Source organism: Typopeltis vanoorti, chromosome 2 (genome assembly GCF_054136105.1).
Source record: "Typopeltis vanoorti isolate ZY-2024b chromosome 2, IOZ_Tvanoo_1.0, whole genome shotgun sequence".
NCBI classification, from domain to species: domain Eukaryota; kingdom Metazoa; phylum Arthropoda; class Arachnida; order Uropygi; family Thelyphonidae; genus Typopeltis; species Typopeltis vanoorti.
In genome coordinates this window covers 38,976,175-39,001,068 of record NC_143550.1, presented here as the reverse complement: position 1 = coordinate 39,001,068, position 24,894 = coordinate 38,976,175, and the positions used below count along the sequence as shown (strand labels likewise).

Genomic DNA, 24,894 nt, shown 5'->3' with positions numbered 1-24,894 from the left:
AATAGCGTTTAATCGGGACTAATGACTAAATAATTTAATTAATAGAGACGAAAAACGCGCTCCGTCCGCGTCGCTATTTCACGGTCTCTCTGTTTGCGGTAAAGTAGCTCAACTAATGGCCAGGCTACGAGAACTGTTTTATTTTACCTATTGGCCATAAAAATTTTAGTGGATCACGAAGATGAAGTATTAAAATAACCGGGCCACGGAAGAAAAAGTTTGGGAAACCTTGGGCTAAAAAAAATTGTGGAAAGGAAACTTGAACAAGCTGATGCATACCGCACAGATTGCCACGATCAGATTTTCGCGTGACAATAGTTGAGAATATAACAAGGATCTGTATTTAAGTTTGTCAGATCTAGAAAAGTTATAGAAAGTGCCAAGAGACAAGCTGTTCAAAAGGCTACAGTTATATGATTTAAACGGAACATTATATTAAATAACACGTATTTTTACATCTTAGTTGCTACGCAATGAGAATTTAAGAAGGTACAGAAAGATGATTTGATATAAAGTCAGGTGTAATACAAAGATATGCATTATCTATCTGTATGGATTACATTACGATGGCGTGTGGCATTAGGCTGACATCAAAACGGAAGTTGTTAATCTCAGCTCTTTATGCAGATGTTTTACTTTAAAATAAATCCAATACAACTCTGCAGGATTTGCTGTAACATGTTAATATGAAAATCAACCATCAAAGACAGAATCTGTGAAAATAAGCAGACATTGAAAACGGCATCTGTATTTCGAATAGGTAGGAAACCTACAGAACAAGTAAAATATTTCAGTAATTTAGGCACAACTTTTATTGAAGAAGGCAAATTAGGAAGCCAAATATATATGGAATAAGACAAATTTGTCAAAGTATCCAAGTAGGTATACAAGACAATATTCGAACCAATTCAAACTTAACGATCTCTGAGTTGGGTTAGAAATAAATGAGTTCAAAGACTGGAGTCCACAAATATAAGAGTCCTGAGGGGAAAAAAAAGCAGAGTCAATATGTTATCAATGACTGTGTCATACTAAAAATGAAGATATTAGGAAGGAACATGAAAATGTTAGCATTCAGGAATGTGTGAATAGAGCTAATCTCTTATCGTATGGTCTTACATCTTAAACTGAATGAGTGAGATAGGATGAGCCAAACGTCTTTGATAGCAGGAAAAAGATGCAAAGGAGAAGCAAGATTTAGGTGGATTGATTCAGTCAGAAGTGACATATAAGATGGAAATATAAGATAAGAATCACTATATAATATACCACAAAATGTCACCATATTTTGTGCTATATTGTTATAAATAAATAAGCCATATTTTTGGGATCAACTATGCGCTCTGAAATTTATAAAAATACGTCGTTATCCACGAAGAGAGCTTTTATGTGAATAGATCTCGTCCGTCTGTAGCGTATTTCATCTCTTGAATGACTGTATGAATTTTGATTGAATTGTATCAGACATCTTGTCTAATCTGTTGCCCATATATGATTTTTGAGGAGGGGAAATATCTATCAAAAGAGTTTCATTTACATAAGAGTTGCATATTGTCTTATATACAATAACACTATGTTTTTATTCATCATTTTATTCGTTTATTGAATGTTTCACATTTTTTTACTATAACATAAGAGTCCTTTTAATGCCTGTAAAGTCATCGTGTTATTAAAAATAAATAAAATAACTTCTGGCGCCCTCTTTTGTCGATAATACTCACTGAGTTGTATCATACTAATAAAAAATTTTAATAAAGTGGAAAATTAGCTCATTTTTAAAATGATTAATAGTACAGACATAAAAGTACCTTTCATAAAACATTGTTAAGTTCAAAAAAAAAATACCCCACAGTTAAATAAATTTTTCGCTCGAGATTAAATAAAAAAATAAAAGCACGGACTTTATTTGTTGTCCCAATACGATAAGCAAACCACCAACAATAACCGTACTTTGCTTGAATTGGCACGAACTTTAATCAGAACGTGCCATCGTTTAATGTAATGGCAACAATGGTAGTGCCACTAAGGATACTAAAAGAAGATCGTCACAAATAGAATACGTGAAGAAAGAACTTCAGGGTGAATGAAATCACGTGCCCTACTATTAGTGGTATCTGATTAAACCAAGCGCAGAGCAAATGAATGTTTCACAATAAAGAAGATGAAAATTAAGGCTAATCTTACAGGCCTCTCAGTCTTGGTTTTTTTACGTACTAGTTGGCGAGAGATCAAATGAAGAAAGACATCTGGTAAATTCTGATTTGAGTTTGAAGTAGATAAGCTTTTTTAATCCCATATGCTATATTGTTTTATGACGTCAGACTTTTTTAATCACAGTTTCTAAAATTAATCAAGAAAAAAAGCTTAAAGATTATAATTTTGCCAAAAGTAAGATATTAAAGTGGAGGATATTATAGATCCAGCCACATTTTATAGCTAAATATAGACGAAATCTTAAAATTTTCAAGAATTCACCAGAAAACTTAGAATGTGTAGCTTCGGCATACAATCAAGGCAACTTCCGATGCTGATGGCTATATTCTCAAACGCCCTCTGGTAAATTTTCGAAATTAAGTTTATTTCCCTATTTGGCTATAAAACATGATTGGATCTATAATATTTTCTATTATATTATTAATTATTTTTACTTTTTAAATTTTTTCTGATAAATTTTGAAAAAAATCTTATGAATCCTCTTATTTTATATTATATATATATTTATAAAATGAGAAGAGTTTGAAATAAAACTGTGGTATCAGAGGGAGGAGGCGGATTTCAAGAGTGAGACTTATGAGTCCTTTTTAGGACTTCCAGGGTAGCGGATAGCAATGCTGTAGCCAATGAAGCTTTAACTGAGGGTCGGCTATTGCCGTTACCCAGCCATGACTAGAGCGTTTAGCTCATAACACCCCATCCACACAGATTTTCTTCATTCAGATGACGGGATAAAGAGTCAAGGACTCAGTCCATCGCCCAGTTCTTATTAGAACTATTAGAAATAAAACTGTGGTTTGGATCTGATTGTTGAGAAAGTCCTTTTTAGGACTTTCTCAACAACCCTCCCTTAAGGCAAAAAGGTTTTTGCCTTAAGGGAGCACTTTGAGTCTCCGGGGAGGGTGTTCTCCGGCACGGCCCGCTGAGGGGCTTTGTCGGTGAATTATTTTCCTCGGATGTGAGCGGTTCTGCTCAGTGGTCGGGGAGCCCGTCACTGAGTGGAACCAACGCTGAGATATGGACGGTCTTTCGCCCACTATGGAGTGGCCTAGAGATCGTCCGATTTTTTGAGATTTTACCCTTTACTTACTAATCAGGACTTCCAGGGTAACAAATGGCAGTCCTGTAGCCAATGAAGTTTTAACTGAGGCTCGGCTATTGCCGTTACACAGCCATGACTAGAGCTTTTTAGCTCAATAACACCCCATCCACACAGATATACTTCATTCAGATGATGGGATAAAGAGTCAAGGACTCAGTCCATCGCCCAGTTCTTATAAGAACTAAATAAAACTGTGTACCCTTGAAGGGTAATGGATGGCAATGAAGTTCTAACTGAGGCTCGGCTGTTGCTGGGACGCAGAGATTCGAGAGTTTTGAGTTCGCTCTCTTAAGGTTTTTGCCTTAAGGGAGCAATTTGAGTCTCCGGGGAAGGTGTTCTCCGGTACGGCCCGCTGAGGGGCTTTGTCGGTGAATGATTTTCTTCGGAATATGAGCGGTTCTGCTCGGTGGTGGTGTGTGGGTGGAAGGCCATCGCTGAGTGGAGTCACCGCTGAGATGGACGGTCTTTCGCCCACGATTGAGTGGCCTAGGGATCGTCCGAATTTTTAGAGTTGGCTTTACTTACACATCGCCAATGAAGTTCTGAGATTCGGCTATTGCTGTTGCCCTCCTAACATGATCAGAGCTTTAATAGCTCAATAACACCTTATCCATACACTGTCCTCTACAGATACAGATAACGGGGAAGATGAAAAGCATTCTTGCTCGCCCCTTTAAGCCAGTCCTTATTATATTATAAGAACTAAATAAAACTGTATGCTTTAATCGTCATGATTTGATGTTGAATTGTTGGAGCTCAATTCATCGTTATTTGTTACTTTGATATTAGTAGAACTCAAAATCGGCACTACTTTCACATTTTTGAATTTAGTGTTCACTGAAAAAAAAATCTAACTCAAAGATTGCAGGCTAAATAACACAGTATTGGATGAAATACTTCCTAACATTTCTCATTCTCGGGATTCGATTTCCCAGTCCCTTAGGTGAGTTAAACAAGCCAAGTTAAGGCTGCCAATGTCACTGTGATTCACATGACAACCGAATCTTCAGATAAAAACATAACTTGTTCTTTAATATAGTATAGTTTTCCTCCCTCCCCCTAATGAAATTGGACTTTAAATCCGAAAAGCTTTTCTTGTTCTAGAAGTCTGAAGAGGAGGCAAAGCGTATTTTAGAACATGTCAAAACACCTTCAAAACAAAGTATTTTTTTGAAATGTGTGTGACATCATGATAGTTTTGAACCTTGGAGTTTTCCCATATATCTCAATCCCCATCAAAATTTAATCCCATTGGTTTATTTAATAGTTCAAATCTAGTAAATTTTCTTTCAAAAATGGACTCCATTAAGATTTCTAATTTTGAAAGAGATCAGGCCCATTCTTTCTTGTTAACAACAATAAAGAAACAAGTTAAATGTTCAGATAAAAAATGAAATATTTCTAAGCTAAACCTAGTCGAATGACCTTGTCCTTGCTCTTGAGAGCATTCCTTCATTCTTTTGACTAAACCGAGCGACATTATTTAGGCACATCACGACCTGTCCTTTTTAATTGGTTTTGATGTATGAGATATGACGTCAAATATAATGTATGATGTCATGAATTTTGGTGGATCGGAAAGCTTTCAAAGAGAAGATCAAAGCTACTGGACGAATTCCTAGTCGTGTTAATCTTTGTAAGCAGCTAGAAGATCGAGTTGATTTATAGGAATTTTGAAAAAGCACTTATCGAGGAATGTTAGAGATTTAAAAATAATTCCTTTTAATGTATTGAAAATCAATTTTACTACAAGATATTTTTAGAAAGTATTAAGGAAAAAAGTTTGACTAGTTCCAATTTAAATTTATGAAACTTGAATAAAATTCTATATAAAAAAGAGTAACTCTGAAAGTAAAATATTTTCATAAAACATTATCTCAAATTACTTGTATATTTCATCGAAATGCTAAGTAGACCAAATACACCAAATTTTAAATCAGATAGTGAAAAACTAAGAAAAATGTTTGATGAAATTTATCAAATTATTAATTTCTGAATTCTTATTCGTTACATTTTCAATGATTGGCCTTGTATTTGTGTCGTGCATGCATATATAACTATATGCTTTGAATTTTATTACAATAGCAATCTATGCAGTAATCTAATTGAGTGCATTTTGTTTTTAAATATTTAAATTTAAATATATAAGTTCATTTTTGTTTTAAAAAATAAATTACTTTTAAAATAAAATATGGTACAAAAAATTAATTTTTTTTATATATATCTCATTGAAATTCTAAGGAGAGCCTATTTCTCTTGGAGGGTAATGGATGGCAATGCTGTAGCCAATGAAGTTCTAACTGAGGCTCGGCTATTGCTGTTACCCTCTTGCCATGATCGGAGCTTTAATAGCTCAATAACACCTTATCCCCACACTGTCCTCTACAGATAACGGGGAAGATGAAAAGCATTCTTGCTTCGCCCCTTTAAGCTAGTCCTTATAAGGACATCAGACATCAAATTAGTGATTTCTGTGTATTGTTTGCATTTGTGATTCATGAAGTAAATCAGAAATTACTTCGCATAAAGGCTCTTTATCTACAATGCAATATAACCAAAAAATAACCTTTTTATGTCTGTTTGACCTTCTTAAAGTCGATGATTGTAAAAAAAAACAACTACAACACTGCCATTATGGACGTCCAATAATCAATTAGCCTACGGGAATGCTGGGAAATAGCTATGCAATTAGCCAACAGTGATTTGAGCACGATGAAGTTAGGGTAACAAATAACTCTCAAGCATGAAAATAAATACGCAAAGTGATGACGTCATTGATTCAACAAACAAGTGAATCCGACATCTATTTGACGTGAATAGGAGGAGTGGACTTACAATAGATTTTGTTCTTTGTTCGGCAGCAACCACACAGTAAGGGGTGGTCGTGACATTATGGTCGAGAAAATAATAGAAAGATCACAGGAGACACATATCGGACGATAAAATATTCACACAGTGGTAGCCGTAAGAGACGCATCGTGTATTGATTTTCAGGAGGCGAAGGAATTTCTCATATCTGGCTCCAAAAATCGATTAGTGTTTTACTGTTGTTCTGGTAATAAATGTAGCCATTAAGTACACGTCTGCACTTTCACGGCGTTGTTCTGCCAAAGAAAATCTTACCACTAAGGATCATTTTATTGCATATAATTTCTTCTAAGGAAAAAAGGGGAATTCTTCCAAAGCCATTCTTTGAAATAAAGAATGAAAATCAACCAGTAGTAATTTCAGAAGCAGGGACTCATTCAAATAGTGAGTTTTTTTAATACATGTATATAAAGGATGGCCATCCCTTAATAAAACTGCAAATAATAATAATATCCAAATATAATGCGAATAATTCAATGAGTCAGTGAAATGAGCCAATAAAAATCCTAACAGGAAAAATTAACATCCTTGCAACAATAAAATTTAAAAAATAAATAAAAAAATATAATAATAACTGACATTTTTAATTCTGATATAACAATAGTTATCTCTTTCTACGTTTTTTTCCCCTTTGAATAAAACTTTTCATTGTTATTACCATTCATTCTGTCTTCCTATTGTTCCCCTTTAGAAAATTTCATCACGTGGTTTATCAAGTTCCAAAATTTTGCATGTAAACAGGCCTGCAAATAGAAGCACTTCGTGAGTGTTGTTGCTCAACTAATTTATAGCATAGAAAATTAATAACACCTGCAAAGGTTCACTGACAGCCTCCAAGTTTCTAACAGGCAAGTCCCGCTGCATTATACAACTGAGAGAGCTCTCATTCGCATGGAATTTACGCAAGAGAGTGATAGTTACACTTCGTTAACGAAGCATGGTTTGATGATGCATTAGTCTCAATATTTTGAACTACGAAGGATTATAAACCTTTCTGTATAGACTGCCAGCTATAATCCCTTGGCAAATCCTTCTTCAAGAACAAAGGAACTTTGATGTAAGGAAGATGGAGTATTAGAAACACTCGAAAAATCTGAACGCAAAAGATATTTTGCTTTCATCAGTTTCAGAATATTTTTCAGTTAAGTTTAAGATCCCTAAATACAAATCTTAAGCAATACTGTACTTAGTTATATATACAATTATACTGCACATACATATGTACAATTAATCTGCTGTCTACAGGGTATTTGCTTCGAACGAAATGCCAAACAGCCAATCCTTCTATTCTCTACACTGGTTATATTATAAACATGTCCTTATCATTAGGATATGTTAATGATATCGGATATCATTAGCATATCCTAACAGATATGAATGTTTATGGTTATTTTCGTTCTAGAGATACAGTACTACACGGTAATAAAAACTGTATTGATTCTGCAAATGTTATATTAGATTTTTTTTGAGATGCTAGAATGAAAAATACTCGGAGAAGCAAATAGATAATTGTCTTTCTCCCTATATGTTAATAGATGAGTTGTTCCCAGACTTGTCAATTAATTACATATCCCCTCACCGCAAAAAGATCTCTTCGAAAGGTGTAATTCAGCAGGTTTCAGATTCATGCCATTAATTCATTTACAATCTAGAAGACCTTGTAAGTGTTCCTCGCATCCTTACAATTAGTCGGTTGGGTTATAATTATAACCGAACTAACTAAACTACGAAGCCAATGTATGTCTAGTAACATGTTCTCTGGCTAGTTTCCCTGGTTTTTTTTTTTTTTTTTTTGGGGGGGGGGGGGAGCTAAAATTTGCAGGTCAAAATTCCTGTCATTTTCAATCCAAGCATTACAAATTCTAAATTTGTAATGCTTGGATTTCATAGTCCAAGGAAAACGTGCTTTCCTTGGACTATGAAATTTTTTTTTAATTTATATGATTTGGTAGCTCGGCTACAAAAAATATGACGAATGGTTAGTTACTGTCTAATTTTTTTAATAATAAAATGAAAACTACTATCCTGATAATTTTTCCCCTCTAGAAAAGGCAGCAGCAATAAAATGTAATATAAAACTAAAACTGAAGATAAGTTGGTTGGTTTCGTGAGTGATAAAAGGTTTTCCCCGGGAAAAGCGAGTTTTTTTTTTTTCATACTATAAGGTGTCATACTGAGCAGAAAAGCACATACAAGTCACAGACATAATTCACTAGCAAAACATCTAATACATTGATAAATAGAAAAAAAATGCATGGATACTTAATAGATTCTGTCTTAGTGGTTATACATCTACAAACTAATAATATTGCATATAATTTCATATTATGTTCAATAACTATCTATACTAATCTTTAATATGTGTTGCATTCATTACAGCTTTTGCTCTTGTATACTCTATTTAGTTTCTCTTTTGCAGGCAACAAATGCCGACCAGCTTGGAAGGCCAAATAACGATGGAGAAGACGCCGAGTTATTTTATAACCAAAGAAGTCCCTCCAAGAATCCACTCCATGTCTGCAATCGTGAGGCTTTTAGTGGTGGTCCGCGATCCCGTCACAAGAGCCATATCGGACTACACACAATCGACAAGCAAGCGTCGTGATACTCCGTCTTTCGAGGACATGGCGTTTCTCAATTCGTCAACAGGATTGGTGGACACTTCCTGGAGTGCAATAAGGATTGGAGTGTACGCTCGTTTCCTTGAGTGGTGGTTACGGTACTTCTCCTTAGAACAAATCTACTTCGTAAGCGGCGAAACCCTCATCCACGACCCGGCTGGTGAGATGGGTCGCGTCCAAGACTTTCTAGGGTTGAAGCAGGTGATTTCCGAAAAACATTTTTATTTTAATGAAACCAAAGGGTTTCCGTGTCTCAAGAAATCGGAAGGGAGTGGCAATCCTCACTGCTTGGGTAAAACCAAAGGTAGAACTCACCCCGACATATCCCTGGCAACCATCCAGAGACTAAGGGATTTCTATAGGCCGTTTAATGTGAAATTCTACAAGATGGTGGGGCGAGACTTTGGTTGGCCCTGAGACATGTCGTTCCTAGATAGGTGTGGGAAATAAATCCACCAAGATAAATATGCAAACAGCCAACTTTCTTACAGGGCATTCCGTGTCGCATCCGTTCCCCATCCTCTTTCTCCCTTTCCAACGTGGTACAAATTTTCTTTTGTTGCTCCATTGTATGATGCGCAAATATCATGCAATAGGAAGCGAAGTCGGCATAAATTTAAGGTGGTGTGTCATGGTCTTAAGGAGCTTTTGAAGAGGAAAATATTCGGTTTAATGTTAATAATTAATCGAATGATTTGGGGGTTTAAATTCTGCTCAAAGAATATATAAATACAATCGTTTTCTTTCGGATATGTTTTTTACAATCTCACTTTTCTTACTGGGCATATGTTGCCCTAAGAATTCTGTTTCCATTGATTGACCGTTATGTCAATGATCTTTTTTTTTTTTTTATTCCCGAAAGATATGTCACGCTATAGAGGGGACATTTTCGATATCCGAGCACTCATCTTGAAGTTAAATTCCTATATCATAAGTATCCAATAGAAATCATGATCTATCTCAATGAGATCAACTTCTATGATTGATAACAGTCTATTGAATTCTAAAGTTGGATAATAATAATTGCTCATGCAAAGATATTTGCAGTAACAGTAACGCCCATATTGGCCAGTGCACGATAGATGAAAACAACTGTATTAAACAGATGGGAAAGATGCCAAAGTCATATGGTTCTAGATGGTAAAACATTCATGATAATTTTTAATGATTTTATGAGATTTTCCCCCGTAAATTACAGTCTCCTGCTAATGTTCTATCCACAAAATGAATATATTAGTATCCATACGAAATAAACTACAATGTAGTAGTGAAGTACCAACCTCAGGTCATTAACTGGGGACTGTTTTATGAACTAAAACACATTTTAATCGTGTCTACAAACTAATATCAGGAGTCTCATAAATTTACAAGGGAGATAATACCAAATTGACTAATTTGGTTTTTTATAGCACATTCACAGGATATTTTTGTTCATCGTATTAAAGTCATTTTCATGATTTAAATAGATGGACTTATGTCATATATTATTTTTACTAATTATGATTTATGAAATGCAATATTTGCTTCGTTAGTATCACACCTTAAGCTGGTAAAAGCATTTTTGTCTCCAAGATAGTCATAAAAGTCATAACCATTTGAATTATGACTATCATTGTAAAGAATTAAATAGAACTATCCTGATATCTTTAAAATCCAATAATTAACTACGCATTTCCTTATCCCTAAGTCTGCTTAATCATAACAAATGTAAGCATGTCTTAAGTTCTTTTTGAGATGACAGAATTTTAAAATAGAAATTAGACTAATTTTACAATCGTGATTTGGAATAGGGCTGATCATAAAAAATTTATTTCTGTTGACAGGAATGTTGATATTACATGTCAGTATTACCCGAATTCCAGTTCTTATTCTGAGAATGGGGAAATAGATTTTGTATTGGCAAGTTTATGACAATCTCATCTACGGAGTTAATGAAATCTGCGAGCTCTATTCTAAAAAATGAAGCTGTAAGAAGACGTGTGAGTTCTCAGGTCGATTTGTCCGCTTTACAGATGAAAAAGCTGAGTTTCCAGCACAAAAAAAAACTTTCTACAGCTGTTAGACCGGCTAATTCCAGTTAAATAGTCGTATATAAAAGGTCTTCGTGTCATGGAAGGGACTTGAACCCAGATACTTCCAACCAAAGGACAAATCGTGCAACTATGGAGACGCAGCACAGAAAAGGATACAATAGTATACAGTGATGATCTAGAAGACAGTCTTTTCTGTCATACTGAAGGGCCTCCGATCTTACCTACTCCAGAATGGAAACTTCTATCATAGATTGCAATTTTCTCCAAAATGACATATTTTCCTGAAGAGAGATTATTTACACAATTTTGGGTTAGCTGTATTTTATCCTGGAAACGGGCAGCTCGGCATGACAACATACGCAAAATGATGCTAATTTTTTGTATTAATATTGAATTATTCAGTCCAAGACTTCGGAATAACTGACTTTTAAAAGAATTTAATGATTTTGGCATTGGAATTTCCCGATTTAGTTTTGATATTTGTTAAAAAAACAAAAGAAATTAACTGCCGTTCAAAGACCTGAACCAAGAAGAAGAAAAAACAGTATACTATGGTAAATTGTAATTTAATTAAAGACACGGATAAGAAAAATACTCGTAAATAATATAAAATATTATTTACGAGTATATAAACCAATTAGTGCACATTCTCTAACACCGTTTCATTCTCCAAAGGCACATCTAGAAGCTTTTTTTTTTTTTGAATCAGTAAGCAGTTGGTCTCCACCTCTCACCATCGCCGAAATTGAGTGTATTACCATAGCATGCTAAATGAGAGCACTCAAATCTTGGGTAATGCACTGCCCAACTAACTAATATTTGTATACACTCGTATGTGTTCTATGGTCGATTGTGTTAATTTGTGGGATTAAAATCCATGTTGCTTCCAAAGATACTCTAAAATCAGCTGAAAAAAAAGTTCTCTAATAGGTGAAATATCACCTATAAGATTCAACTCACTAAGTAGAGGGACTGTTCTTCTGCAGACCTTGCCATTCTCGAATTAAATTATCAAAAGAAAAATCATTGAAAACAAAGTAACCAACTGCGACATTACATCGCGCATAGATTTATAAGCTCAATGGAATAAAAGTATAATCTCCTTGAGTAAGAATAAAGAATCAGTTATTCTTTATTCGAAAAAAGAAAGAAATCAGCAGCCATGAGTTTCCTCTTCCTAATACGTTATTTGCTTGTTAAAGTGATATTTAGTATAGACTGTTTAAAAGTTGTTACTGTTAAGTTTTCTCACAAACATTATCGCTGCGTTACTAAATGCCAATGAAATTTCACTCAAAGTAATCGCTTTATACAAAACTATACCAGTTGAAGGAACTGCTTCGAATTATTAACACTGCCTTAAGTTTATGCTGGCTTTCTATTACTGAAGTATTCACTCCATCCTTGTAATTGCTGACTCCACTCTCCTTCCTCATGTTGACAAACTTCAGTAGATATTAGCCGACTCTCCAGTAACTGGACTTCGTTTAGTTCAAGTGAGGTTACCATAGAAACAGAGATTCCATCCGTGTATCTTTCTACCTGTATGACCTCTTTGCATGTGTATGTTACTACCTCTGACATCATTCACCTTTGAAGGAAAACTAAAAGAAGTTCTTACTCCAATTTCTTCGATACCATATCATGTTGTTGTTTACAAGGATGTTTATATGAGGTTAAGATTTTTATGATCAGTAGCTTTAATCTTCAGCATGACTTCCATGATGGGGGGGGGGAAGGGAGGGAAAGAAGAAACCGGGAAACTTATGTAAAGAAGAAAAGACAATTGTCGTAATAAATACTGTTTGGTAATATGTGTCTAAAGTTCATTTATGTCTGTGTAATTTATGTATGGTATTTCTCAGCTTTAAGGTAGTTAGAGCTTTTGGCAGAGCATAATTTTTGGTAGAAAAAAAAGTGGGGAAGCATAATCTCGAAAACGAATATTTAGTTCTGCAATTAAGATTAAACTCAGGTTCGATTTTTCCACCAAATATTATGAGCTATTAAGTGTTCGACCTACATAAGTTGACTTGAGAAATAATCCTTCAGATCATGTTAGTAAATTGATTTAAATTTTGCATTTAAATTAAACGTGTATGACATTCAGTTGCGATATTAGCACCGATATTATGTATTCATAAACTGGGCTTAGTTTTAAAACCAGAATAATAATAATTATGAAAGTAAAAGCTTCGATAAGTACAATGTAAATATTGAAGAAGATATATATGAAACGGACAAGCCATTTAAGATTTTCTCTTATTTTAGAATAAAAAGGACAAAGAACTTGAAAATATTTAGCTGAAAAAAAACAAGCACATTAATGAGGTTCAACTTGTTCAGAATATGGCTTAGAACAGACATTGGTAATCAGTAGGAACAAGATACCGAAGCATTGCAAATTAGCAACTGAAGATTTTGAGTATTGTTATAAATCGATTTTTGAAGACGAAAGAGGAAAATGTTTTCTCCCAGCATGAGGACGGCAATGGAAACGTAGTCAGTAGCAAGCACAAGTGTATATACAAGCCGTCAAATTACTTTGAAAATATAGAATTTAAAAGAGAACACCAAAGGGTTCTCTTCATGAATTTATATTTAGCAGGTTAATAAATGTTCAAACCAGAGAAATTCGTTTAAAAAGCACTTTTTTGCTAATTTAAACTTTTTTTTAATTAATACGAGACTTAAATGACGCAGTTAAAAAGGAATTCATTAAAAAAAAACTGCTTAAACGAACCACGTTTCTAAACTTACCACTGCTTTGAACTGCGACTGTGTATTAGTGCACATCGACACTTGCAGACTTGTCGGTGTTGTCAAACCACATTCTTTACTTATTTGGGTACTCACAGGATCAACGTAATATCCATTAGATTCGTTTGGCAATAATTACATTACTTTGTCCGTGAGTTCAATGTGTCCACAGTTTGGCTTGATTGATGTTGATCAAAGTTGATATTTTCTATCGTTGCTAAAATATGTCGAGCTATTGCAGGTTTGGTGTAAAACTGTATAACTCAGTATATCTAAAATGTCTGAATTATGGAGTTAAACCGAAACAACTAAGGCTATCTGAGGCAAGTGTATAATGTCTGTACACAGGATGTGCTCTTCTGTCCCGTTCTTGTTTTGTGAGAGAGAAAACCAGCTTAATCGGTATGAGATCGTCCAGTCAATTTAAAATATGAATAGGAAAGATTATTACATGTTTCATGTCTCTTTTTAATGGCAGTTCCACCCACGAAAATCTGTAAACCAGCACTAATTACTATCGTGGACAAACGGAGTACTTTTTCACGCCTCTTCAGACTTCCGGGTAAGCACGACAACGATGCACACCTCTTAACGCCAATCCTTCCATCTATAAGAAATTCACAAAAGCTCATGTCCAAGGGATGGGATTCTAATCCATATCTTTGGTTTCGATTGTTGTTGCTCAATTACGGCTGAAGCAGCGAGAAAACCGTGTATGTCTCTTCAGTGTGCGGGTTCTCGTAGCCGATTGTCGGGATGAAAAACTGATGTTTCCAGAAAGGAAACACACCCGTATGAGACTGGCTAACTCACCTTCAGAAGGAGATTTTATAAACGTTCTTCGCACCTTCAGGTGTCGAACGCTGGTCTTTTCAGTCGAAGGTATTCGTCGATCCCGACTAAGCTACCTGTAGGTTGGGAAAAAATGCTCTCCACTCGGCCAACTCAGGCGGACAAATTGTGTGGGCGTGAGGGGTGGATATGGTTGTGCCGCTCAATGCCCATATTGTCTATGACGTCTAAAAGTATAAATGGATTTTTTTTATTTTTAAATGGTTCATATATTAATTTAATTGATGTCAATTTTTTATTTATTTATTTATTTATTTTTTACATATGGACAATGCAAAATATTCAAGGTTATTATCTTATCCTGATAAGCTATGCTGAGAGTCTAAGTATCAGAGTCTGGTTACATTTGGATAATCGCAAAATCAGAAACAATTCAAAGCAAACGTTGTATAAAGCTTTATTGGAAACTGAAATATAACTTCATGAAATCTTACTACGAACTTCAATGATACAAAAAAGCATCCATATACCAGACATAACTGCAGCAACAATTAGACCCATGACAAGTGAAAACCTACCAAACAGGCCTAAAAATCAAAATTCATTCTACTAGTCGTAGTAGAATGAAGGGAAGTCGTAGAGCAAGAGAAGATACCTTCGTGTGTGTCACACACACACACACACACACACACACACACACACATACAAAGATGGATCCCTTCATGCCTAGCGAATACAATTCGAGAAAATCCTGTAATGGTTTAAGCGATATGACATGCCGTAAAGCAGAACATTATGTCAAAACATCATTGCAAACTAAGTGGTTCGTGGTTCTTTTTTTTTTTCACAAAATCCTAGATGATAAGGAACTCTTCATGGCCCATAAATTAACAGTTCATAGTAGACGAAAGCGCTCAGCTGAAGAGAGAACCATTAAACTATTTAGCATATGTTTGGTTAGCTCGATTTCCAAGTTAAAGTCTATTGAACATGTTATATGAAGACTTATGGGAGGTAAGTAAAGACATATCTCTACTTACCCTGTAGATTCGATGCCTATCAAAAGTGACTGAAATTATGGCAAAATGTAGCTCTTTTCGATATTAATATATACTTTTTCTGAATTAGCTGAATCTGAAGATGATCTTCAAAACTTAGTCACAGAAATTTACAACAGAAGCTTAGACATGGGACTAATTATTAACCTAAAGAAACCAAAGTGCATGATTATATCAAAAGAACCAATAAATAAGAAACTAAACATAACTGTTAACAAAAAGAAAATTGAATGGGTTCAGTCTTCTGTATATTTGGGACAAATGTTTACAGACCAAGGAAATTCCCTTAAAGAAATAAAAAGAAGAATAAAGATAAAAAGAAAAGCCTTTACTTAATGAAAGAGACATTATGAAATTATTAATGAAAGAGACATTAATATAGACAAGAAAAAATTAATAAATTATTATATCTGGTCAAGCCTTCTCTACAACAGTGAAACTTTGACTCTAAATAAAGAAGCAGAGAAAAAATTAGAAGCTTTTGAAATGTGGACCATCAGAAGAATGTTGGAAATATCGTGGACAGGGAAAATGAAAAACGAAGATGTTTTAAAGAAAGTAAAAATGAAAAGAACATTCATGAAAATAATTAAAAAGCGAAAACTTAAATATTTTGGACATCTAACTAGAGGTATTTAGAAATTAATATTAGAAGGGAAACTGGATGGAAAAAGAGGGAGAGGTAGACCCAGGAGAATGTGGTTTGAAGACATTAAGGACTGGACTGGCTTGAATTACCACAAATGTTTCAGAGCATCAAAAGAAAGAAAAAGGTTCCGTGACATGGTTTGCCAACCTCCTCCTAGGGGATGACACTTGAAGATACTTTTTCTACTAAAGAATGGAATACAGTAGAATATTTCTTAACAGGCAACAACGGAACTTCGCTGATTCCGGATAACTGAACATATATTTCGAGTACTTACCTGTTCATGTTTTGTGATGCCATGTGTAGAAATTGCAGCACGCGAAGTTCGTTGGTCGTGTTTTTCTATCTGCCAGCCACAAATAAATAACATAAAAAATCGTGCGAATATTTTAAAATTTCCAATACATAATTTTATATTTCACAAAATCAAATTTAAGCAGCATTTAAAAATTACAGTACGTATTGTCACATGAAAGTTGTGAATTTCTTAGTGTGACGACATAACTTCGAATGTCTGCCTGCTTACAAGATTGTCTTACAAGAATGTCTGCCTGAGCTTTAAAAATTCACTGTGTATACAATGAAGTTTCGTGACATCATGTGCTGACATAGATGAACATTGCTCGGCAAATCTTGCCAGAATGCAAACCCATTTTTCTTATCTCATAGGCTTAAATTTAGGGTTTAAATTTAGACCTCCCAAAGTGCAGTTGTTTTGGTATTGCCGGTTACGAGAGATTTTACTGTATATATTATTTATCCTGGCAACTAGAAAATTCACAAGTGAATATCACTAGCGAAAGAATAATAATGTAGCCAGTATGGCCTAAAAGATCCAGGAAGTAAAAAAAAAAAAAAAAAATGGAAGACAAGAATAGTAGAGATATAAAGCGAATTTTATATGGAAAAAACTAAAGGAAGAGATCCTTTATAAAACAAAACTACTGATGATGTATGAGCGGAAAGTCTACAAAAGACTATCGTGTTCATGTGGGAATATGAAAGAAAGAGAGAGAGAGAGAGAGAGAGATGACCATCTGGCAAGTTTGAATGGAAACGGACTAGAGACGGTAGTAAAGAAACTAAAAAGTAATATAAATACTATGAAACAAACTAAAATTAATGACTTCACGAAAGAGTCAGTGATACCTACTAAAAAAAGTCTGCTACCGTTCTTAGAAAGGATAACTTCTTCAAGAAACAAGAATACTAGATGTACTTAAAACTATTGAAAACCAATATGCTAAACGGAAGCAGATAAGTGTTTTAATAATCACATTTGTTTGGCTTCGTGTGAGGCTAATTATAGTTTTATTTTGACTAGTAATTAAATGCCACGAGCCACATAAGTGTTTTTCAGTAGGTTCTCTTTTGTTGAAATAAAAACCCCGCTTCTTCGGCATGCGAGTAAAGAACACTACAGCTCCATTATACCGAGAGAGAGAGAGGTTGCTTGAAAAACAAACAGGAAAGAAAGTTGTGCCAGTTTATAGTATAACATTCCTATCATGCATTTTACTACATAAAAACTGCTGGATATTACGAAGATAGTTAAAATAATACATGATGGAAGAAGAATAATGTAACAAAAATATTATCCGGTCTTCTACATAGTGAAGAACGAATGTATTTCTAAAGAAAAAAAAAAAACTAAATCGAAGATAGTCCACACTAAATAGTATGAACTATCTTGCGTTGTAATTTCGCTGAATTACAAAGCAGTGGAAAATTTATAACATACTACCGAATAGAAAAAAAAAATTAGGAAAACAATATTGCTGTACCAGACATTAAATCACAGCAAAGAAAGACAATGACAAAATAACCAGCTTAATATTAAAAGGATTGGATCGACAGTTTATAGAGAATACAAATTTTAGTTTTAGCCATTAGCATGAAAATAGGCAGAATGACTGATATCAATTCGAGGTATTAATTTTTGTAATTATAATTATAGTTTAAATAAAAACAATGGTCAGTAGCTATCATCCTTTTCCACCTCCGATCCATACTATTTGCTTAAGTATTCATTTTAATAATTAACTAGTGTGAAATTTTAATAAATTTCCCACTAGTTTATATCCTCAGGTAAGTTTAAGAAAAAATTATTTATAAATCGAATAACGTTTTCGTAATATAACTATTTTATTAAAAAGTCTTTAGGATATTAAATCATTCTCAAATTTTAGGAATTATATTGATAAAGCATTTTTAAATCACACGTAGAATTAGGATAGTAAAAGTCCATTTTACATCGAAGATGTAAGAACTCAATATTAATCTTTAAGTAAAAAAAAAAGCTCTAAAAGACTTGAGTTGTTCGCATTATACCCCTTTGATTTTGTAAGACATTCGATTCTAACAACTCTCCCGGAAATCTAAATGACAACTCTCATTCATCAGAGCTTTTCCTTAATTTCGCTATTCTGATGAGATATGACACTAAGTAATACAGTTACTGCTTTCTAACTAGATGGTTCGCTGGGAACAATTATACTCTTTGCTAATTGAATGAGACCTGACGGATTGGAGATAGAAAGCTTTCTCTATGGTTTTAATTAGCCTGTTGGATAATCTATCAAATCATATTACCATATGTCAATCGTACAGTGAAGAGAAGGGAACGAATGAAATTAGGACCTACAATTTGTCATATTAATATTTGCAATAATTATTTCGTAACATTGGCAGACGCACACAAACGAACGAACCCTAGTGGAGAAAAGACATGAGAAGTTAAGGCATAATACACGACGAAACACCACCAATACATTCAAAACTTTAATGAAGTAATGGTGACACTAATTCAATTTTCTTGATATGACAAATCACTGCGTATAAAGCAGTCGAAGTAACCTGTGTTTACACATGCAGCCAGCTGTCGGCAAAGTGATTAGAACAACATTCAAACTACCGAAGTCTTTAAGTAAAAAAAAAAATGCCATGCCACGCTCTCTTACAATACCTTATAGTCCTTATAAGGACTGGCTTAAAGGGGCGAAGCAAGAATGCTTTCCATATTCCCCGTTATCTGTAGAGGACAGTGTAAGGATAAGGTGGTATTGAGCAATTAAAGCTCTGATCATGGCAGGAGGGTAACAGCAATAGCCGAGCCTCAGCTGGAACTTCACTGGCTACAGCATTGCCATCCATTACCCTCCAAGGGTATTGGATTGAATGGATCAATCCTTCCCTCTTACAATACGTAAATCTAATGACGTTAAAATATTTGCGATTCAAGTCAAACCATGGGTTCTAAAATCTCTTCGCAGTTTTCTTCTAGAAACCTAAAAATAATCAAATGCAAATTTGTAGAAATAAAGTGGATATTAGATCCAGCATTATTTCAAATCCGAATGTAAAAACTATGGAAGTTTCGTAAAAATTAGTCGTTTTTTTCTGAAGCCTTTTATCTCTTTATTTTAGTAAAAAATCAAATGCAAATATTTGAATGTAAGCATACTCAGTTTCACATTTGATTACTCACATCTGAATAGCATTATAGATGAAGCAGCCAAAGATTATGATGCCGGTGCATTATATCTGTTAATTACATTTGTTTTTGTGGTTGGTTTGTCTGTTTTGAGGGTTGAAGAACTCGATAAGGCCAATTGGCGAAGTTATCAGCCTCTATACAAGTAGCCTAATCGTGAAGATATTTCATGTGCAAACTTTACTTATATTTGTATAAAAGGATTAAATAAGAATATAATAATTATTTGATAAATATAATTTATCTAGTAATTAAGTGAAAATGGTTTCTATATTTTCTTTTAATCCAGAAAATTTTAACAATAAGTTAGTACACCTTTATTTAAAAGGCTTAATGTTTAATGAAATAATATGTCCTACAAAACGATGCTAATTCATCCATATGTTTAAGAGGTTAGGGACACGAGATTGCATTAGTACTCTCGTATAGTATTTTAGAATTTTCGATAGAAATGAACTCAGATTATTTTGATGCTGATAAAGGATAACTACCCAAAAGTTAGGAAAATCGTTCAAACTATTTCCTTTTATTAAAGAAATGGAGTTACAATTTATTTATATTAGAATTGTAAAAACAGGAACGTACGTGCTATGTCTCTATAATCGTAATAAAATTATCTCATGCATTAAGAAATGGAAACATAATATTCAGTGCATATTTCCCATTGTCTAAAACATCTCAGGAGATGCATGTACGTTTGTTTATTAAGTCTTTTTTTTTTATTATTGTAGTTCCATATTGTGTACAGTCTTTATAATTTGTTGAATCACCTGGTGTTAATTCGTTATTCGCCGAAGCTGTAGTATGTATTCATGTGCATTTATTAATCTGAAATGTTAGTGATTAGATGCATCAATACACACATTGCGAATATCATATGAATAATAATAAAAAAAAAACATTTCATACTCTCAGAATTAAGTTTTTCTATCGCCACAATTAAAATAACTTAAGACACATTTAAAACGCTTATTTTAATATACTTTATATGAAATAATGCACTTAAAATAATACACTTATTTAAAAATACTTTTATAACAAGTGCGTATATCTGTCTATCGCTATTACTTCCTTCCTACCATTTTCCGAACCATTCCCTCACTATTATCTTCCTTCTTTCTTATACGATTCCGAGTTGTCTGATATTTTTACTTTCTTTAGCGCATCGCCAAGTTGGTGTAGCTTGTTATCAAAACCGGACTTCCAGAACAACTTCTTTACCAGCTCCATCTAAGCGTTTCTTCTATACAGGTCTCGTGCGGGTCGTGTAATTTTTTTTTCTTCTTTTTTTTGGTTCACGTTAATATGTCGAGTGTGTGGCTCCTTTTTTAAAAGTTAACCGTTTCCATTTTTCTACTGATGATTGATGTCCGCATCAGTTGTGTGGGAGGAGAGACGTTTTACTCATCACTTCTAGGTTGCCTTTGGAGGTTTTTAAGTGTTTTCATCTTTCGTTTACTGTGTTTTTTTTTCCTCCTTCAGTTAATCAGCGGTTCTAGTTTCATACTTTCCCTGCTTTCTTTCCTTTGCTTTCTCTGTTTCTTACAACAGGTTTCATCTTGAAAGACCCAAAATTATGGCATTTAAATCGATAAATTCAATGGAAATTCCATTGAAAAGCAGTTGATGAGTTAAATTCTACAGTTGATCATTTTTTAAAAGCCAAGATGAACAGAAAATGGGAGAATATATTTCACATACACTGGCTTTTTCCAAGCTACTTTTTTCTTCTTCTTCAAAGTCTTGATATCTTGTCAACAATACCACGATGGAACACAATAAGTGCCTTAAAATCGATGGAGAACTAAAAGGTTTTCTATCTAGAAACATTATCGACAAAGCCAAGCAATGGATTGAGTTTCTATTCGCGTTTATTTCAACGTCTGAGAATAAACATAAAAGTTGACTGATAAACCTTTCCATAACAAAAGCAAGACCGGTAATAAAGTACACAGCCACAATAAATTTAAGCAGAAACATTTTTCATGCGACAACAAGGGATGATCTCGGCGATACAAAACTTTTAAAGGAAAATTTCTAAATATGTTAGCTACAGAATGCATCCTTTCTAAAATGTCAGTCCCATTTTTCTTAGTAAGCTCGGCTCGTTATTTTTTTTTACAAGGAGAAAGATTATCGTGAACTTATGTAATGCATACACAAGTATAAAAGCATGCTTCTATAAAAATTTAACAGCTCCTGGACGAGATCAGAAGGAGATGCAATATTAAGACTATTTAATAGGATAGTAGCGTAAATGCAATGCTTCTTACTTCATAAGTCACTAAAATTCTAATTATATTTTATAAGAAAGTTATCAGTTTTAACACTGAAACGTACTCAAATGAAGTAGAGATATAGATCAAAACGTTTTGACCTTAAAAATCAAATTTAAAGAATGTCAAAAATTTAATTCTAGATCAGGATCACAAAGTTTTGATTTAGGATTACTTAAAATTTAAAAAAAAAAATAAAAATAAAAAATAAAAAAAGAAGCAATGTCCAGAAAATCGTCAAGTATTTTTTTAAAATATAATCTTGGATAAAATGTATTTTAAGAATGTTCAGCCATTTGCTTAATACCTTGGTTTTGACAGTGTTGTGATCACATCTTTTGTCCTAATTAAGACATCACGTTCATGATTTTTTTTCATAAAAACTCAATGAGTAGTAAATCAAAGGATACACGACAATGGAACATTCTCCTTTCAACCACAGACTGCATCAATGAGTTTAGAAAAAAAGTTATGCCTCAAGAAAAGGGTTACTTAGCCTCTAGATCTCCTTACTCCAACTGTAATTATTCTGTGCGAAAGGAAAACAGAATACAATTACCCACAAAACCTTGTAATGGTTGCAGTAGTGTTTTGAAAATCGCCTATGGCCTTCTGTTCTTGAAGATAAAGGGAGAGACCAGCATTGCATATAACTGAATTTTCACATTTTTCATATTCAGTACATTGGTGGAGAAACTGTGCGTTTTCATGTTGAAAAATTAATTAAAATTACAAGAAACCAAAAATGCTTAATGAAGACAGACCACGTGACTTCAGTGGCACGAGAAGTATGAATCTGAGAAGCACGTTTTAAGTGCATTTATTTATTGTGTTCAACAAGCTTCATTTAATAGGCTGACAATTAACGCGCCTTTTAAGGCGCCTCGAGCATCATTTCTCCTCGCAAGGTAATAATCCCTAATACAGTTTAACTTCTCGTTTCAGTACATCCATTGCTCATTGTAAAGACAACTCCGTTTGTTGGGAGAAAATGGAGCACCTTTTTGCCTCCGAGCCACTCGTATCTCTTGGCACAAAATCGACTTTACTTCGCCGTTAATTTCCTTCGCTATCCAACTCAATTAGAAAAGACCACCAACCCCTAGTGGTCTTGATCGCTGACTACACCTCTTGCAAACGGGGGAACACTTAGCGTCTCTGCTGTGTCCAGTGATTACTAGAACAGACGAAGATCTCTTTACAGTTCGCACTACCAGAGTACACACGATACTCCCTGATGACAAGCAAACTTTGCCCCGGGACTAGGACGCTATTTCCTCTATACTCTTACTCGTTCTTTCCACTGCCTGCTGAGAGTTAGACAAACACCCTTACTGTTTGCTCAACGTCTGTGATTACACACACACACACCTTGGATCTTTAATCAGGTCAGCGTTTACCGAGTTCAAAGAACAGTGAGGGGAACGAAAAATGGAGATAATGCGGTTTAGCGAGGTAGAGCAAAGTATTTTTTTTATTCCTCCCAAATAGTTCTTCTCTCTCTCTTTTTTTTTTTTTTTTTTTGTTCTTACTGCTATGCGCTAGCTCCTTGATTTCTGTACGTTTGTGTAAATGATGTTTGTGCTGGGAATGTAAATTTAAGTTTTACTGAATTATTTTCTGGCATTCTGGTGTTCTTTATTAAGTTAAGATGTTCAGAGCAGTTTTGTAAGATCAAATACTGTCATATCATTTACAGAAATCTTTTGCCAAACATACCATATCTTTATGTGAAGTACAGAATAACTACCGTATTATCTGAGTTTACTGATAAAGAAAAAATCCAGAGCACCCGGAGAACAATACGTACTATAAATATTTAACTTCCACGTAATGGTCAATTAAAGACTTCTTAGTATACCGATTAGTAAGCTATGAGTTCATATTTAATATTTTAAATATTTTCAGAACAAAAAAAAGAATCAATCTTTCAGTTAACAGTTGCTAGGGCAACATATCTCGTCTGGGAGTGTTTAACTTTCCTACATGAGTAAACATTGCTAGCAATATTAACTTTTCACTAAAATTAAAAATAAATATTGTAATAATTACCGTATATCTATTGGATTGTTTGCCATGTGAATTATCGGAACTTTTTTTTTGTATGAAACATTCGCAGCCATCTTTATCAAATATCACTAGTCCTTATAAGGACTGACTTAAAGGGGCGAAGCAAGAATGCTTTTTATCTTCCCCCGTTATCTGTAGAGGACAGTGTAGGGATAAGGTGTTATTGAGCTATTAAAGCTCTGATCATGGCAGGAGGGTAACAGCAATAGCCGAACCTCAGAATTTCATTGGCTACAGCATTGCCATCCATTACTCTCCAAGGGTATTGAATTGAATGAATCAATCCTAAAATCAAATATCACTAGATGTGGAATGTGTATAACTAGTATTTGGGTATTACTAGTTCTGGAATGGTGTACTTAGCTAGTATTCGAATTTAAGAAAAATATACAATAAATATTTACTTATCATCTAAATTATGAAATAGTGTTTATTTTCCTAATAAACTTCTAAGACATTATTATTTGAAATAATTCCATTAAATCGGCACTTGTTTTGACATTCTCTTGCACAATACTGTTTCCCTTTTAGTTCTTTAGTATGGGATAATGTAAGACAGGGATTCTCAACCTATGGTACGCGTACCTCTGGTGGTACGTGAGCCACTGACGGGTGGTACGAAAACAGATTTGCTTACTGGTACATCTAATATCTTGAATTAAATATAGTGGTACGCCACTGGAAAAGGTTGAGAACCCCTGATGTAAGATATTTAATAAACTAATATTCTTGCATTCATGCATCTGTTGCACTGTCAAACCGATTTTAATTTTTTTTTCAACATTGTTGAATTAAATTTAACATTTCAATGTTGGGATGATAAGCTTCAAGTATTTATAACAATACGTTATTAAGAATATAATAAATTCAGAACAAGAATTGTTCACGCTGATGCAAGTTGACTCTCATTATTACGACATATTCTGGGCGTGTTTAACTTTCCTCCATGAGTAATACG

The 24,894-nt window shown here is 34.1% G+C and overlaps 1 protein-coding gene and 1 long non-coding RNA gene across 3 annotated transcripts in view; one reads left to right on the top strand and one right to left on the bottom strand.

Annotated features, from left to right (window-relative positions):
* Positions 1-12,519, top strand: part of LOC150108935 (heparan sulfate glucosamine 3-O-sulfotransferase 6-like) — a 70,026-nt gene extending 57,507 nt beyond the window's left edge. The window contains exon 2 of the mRNA XM_090404425.1: positions 8,604-12,519. Within this exon, the coding sequence (XP_090260551.1) occupies positions 8,604-9,222 (619 nt within the window). The 3' untranslated portion in view covers positions 9,223-12,519. The remainder of the gene's footprint in view (positions 1-8,603) is intronic.
* Positions 1-24,894, bottom strand: part of LOC150108934 (uncharacterized) — a 353,210-nt gene that overhangs the window by 281,080 nt on the left and 47,236 nt on the right. The window lies entirely within an intron of this gene.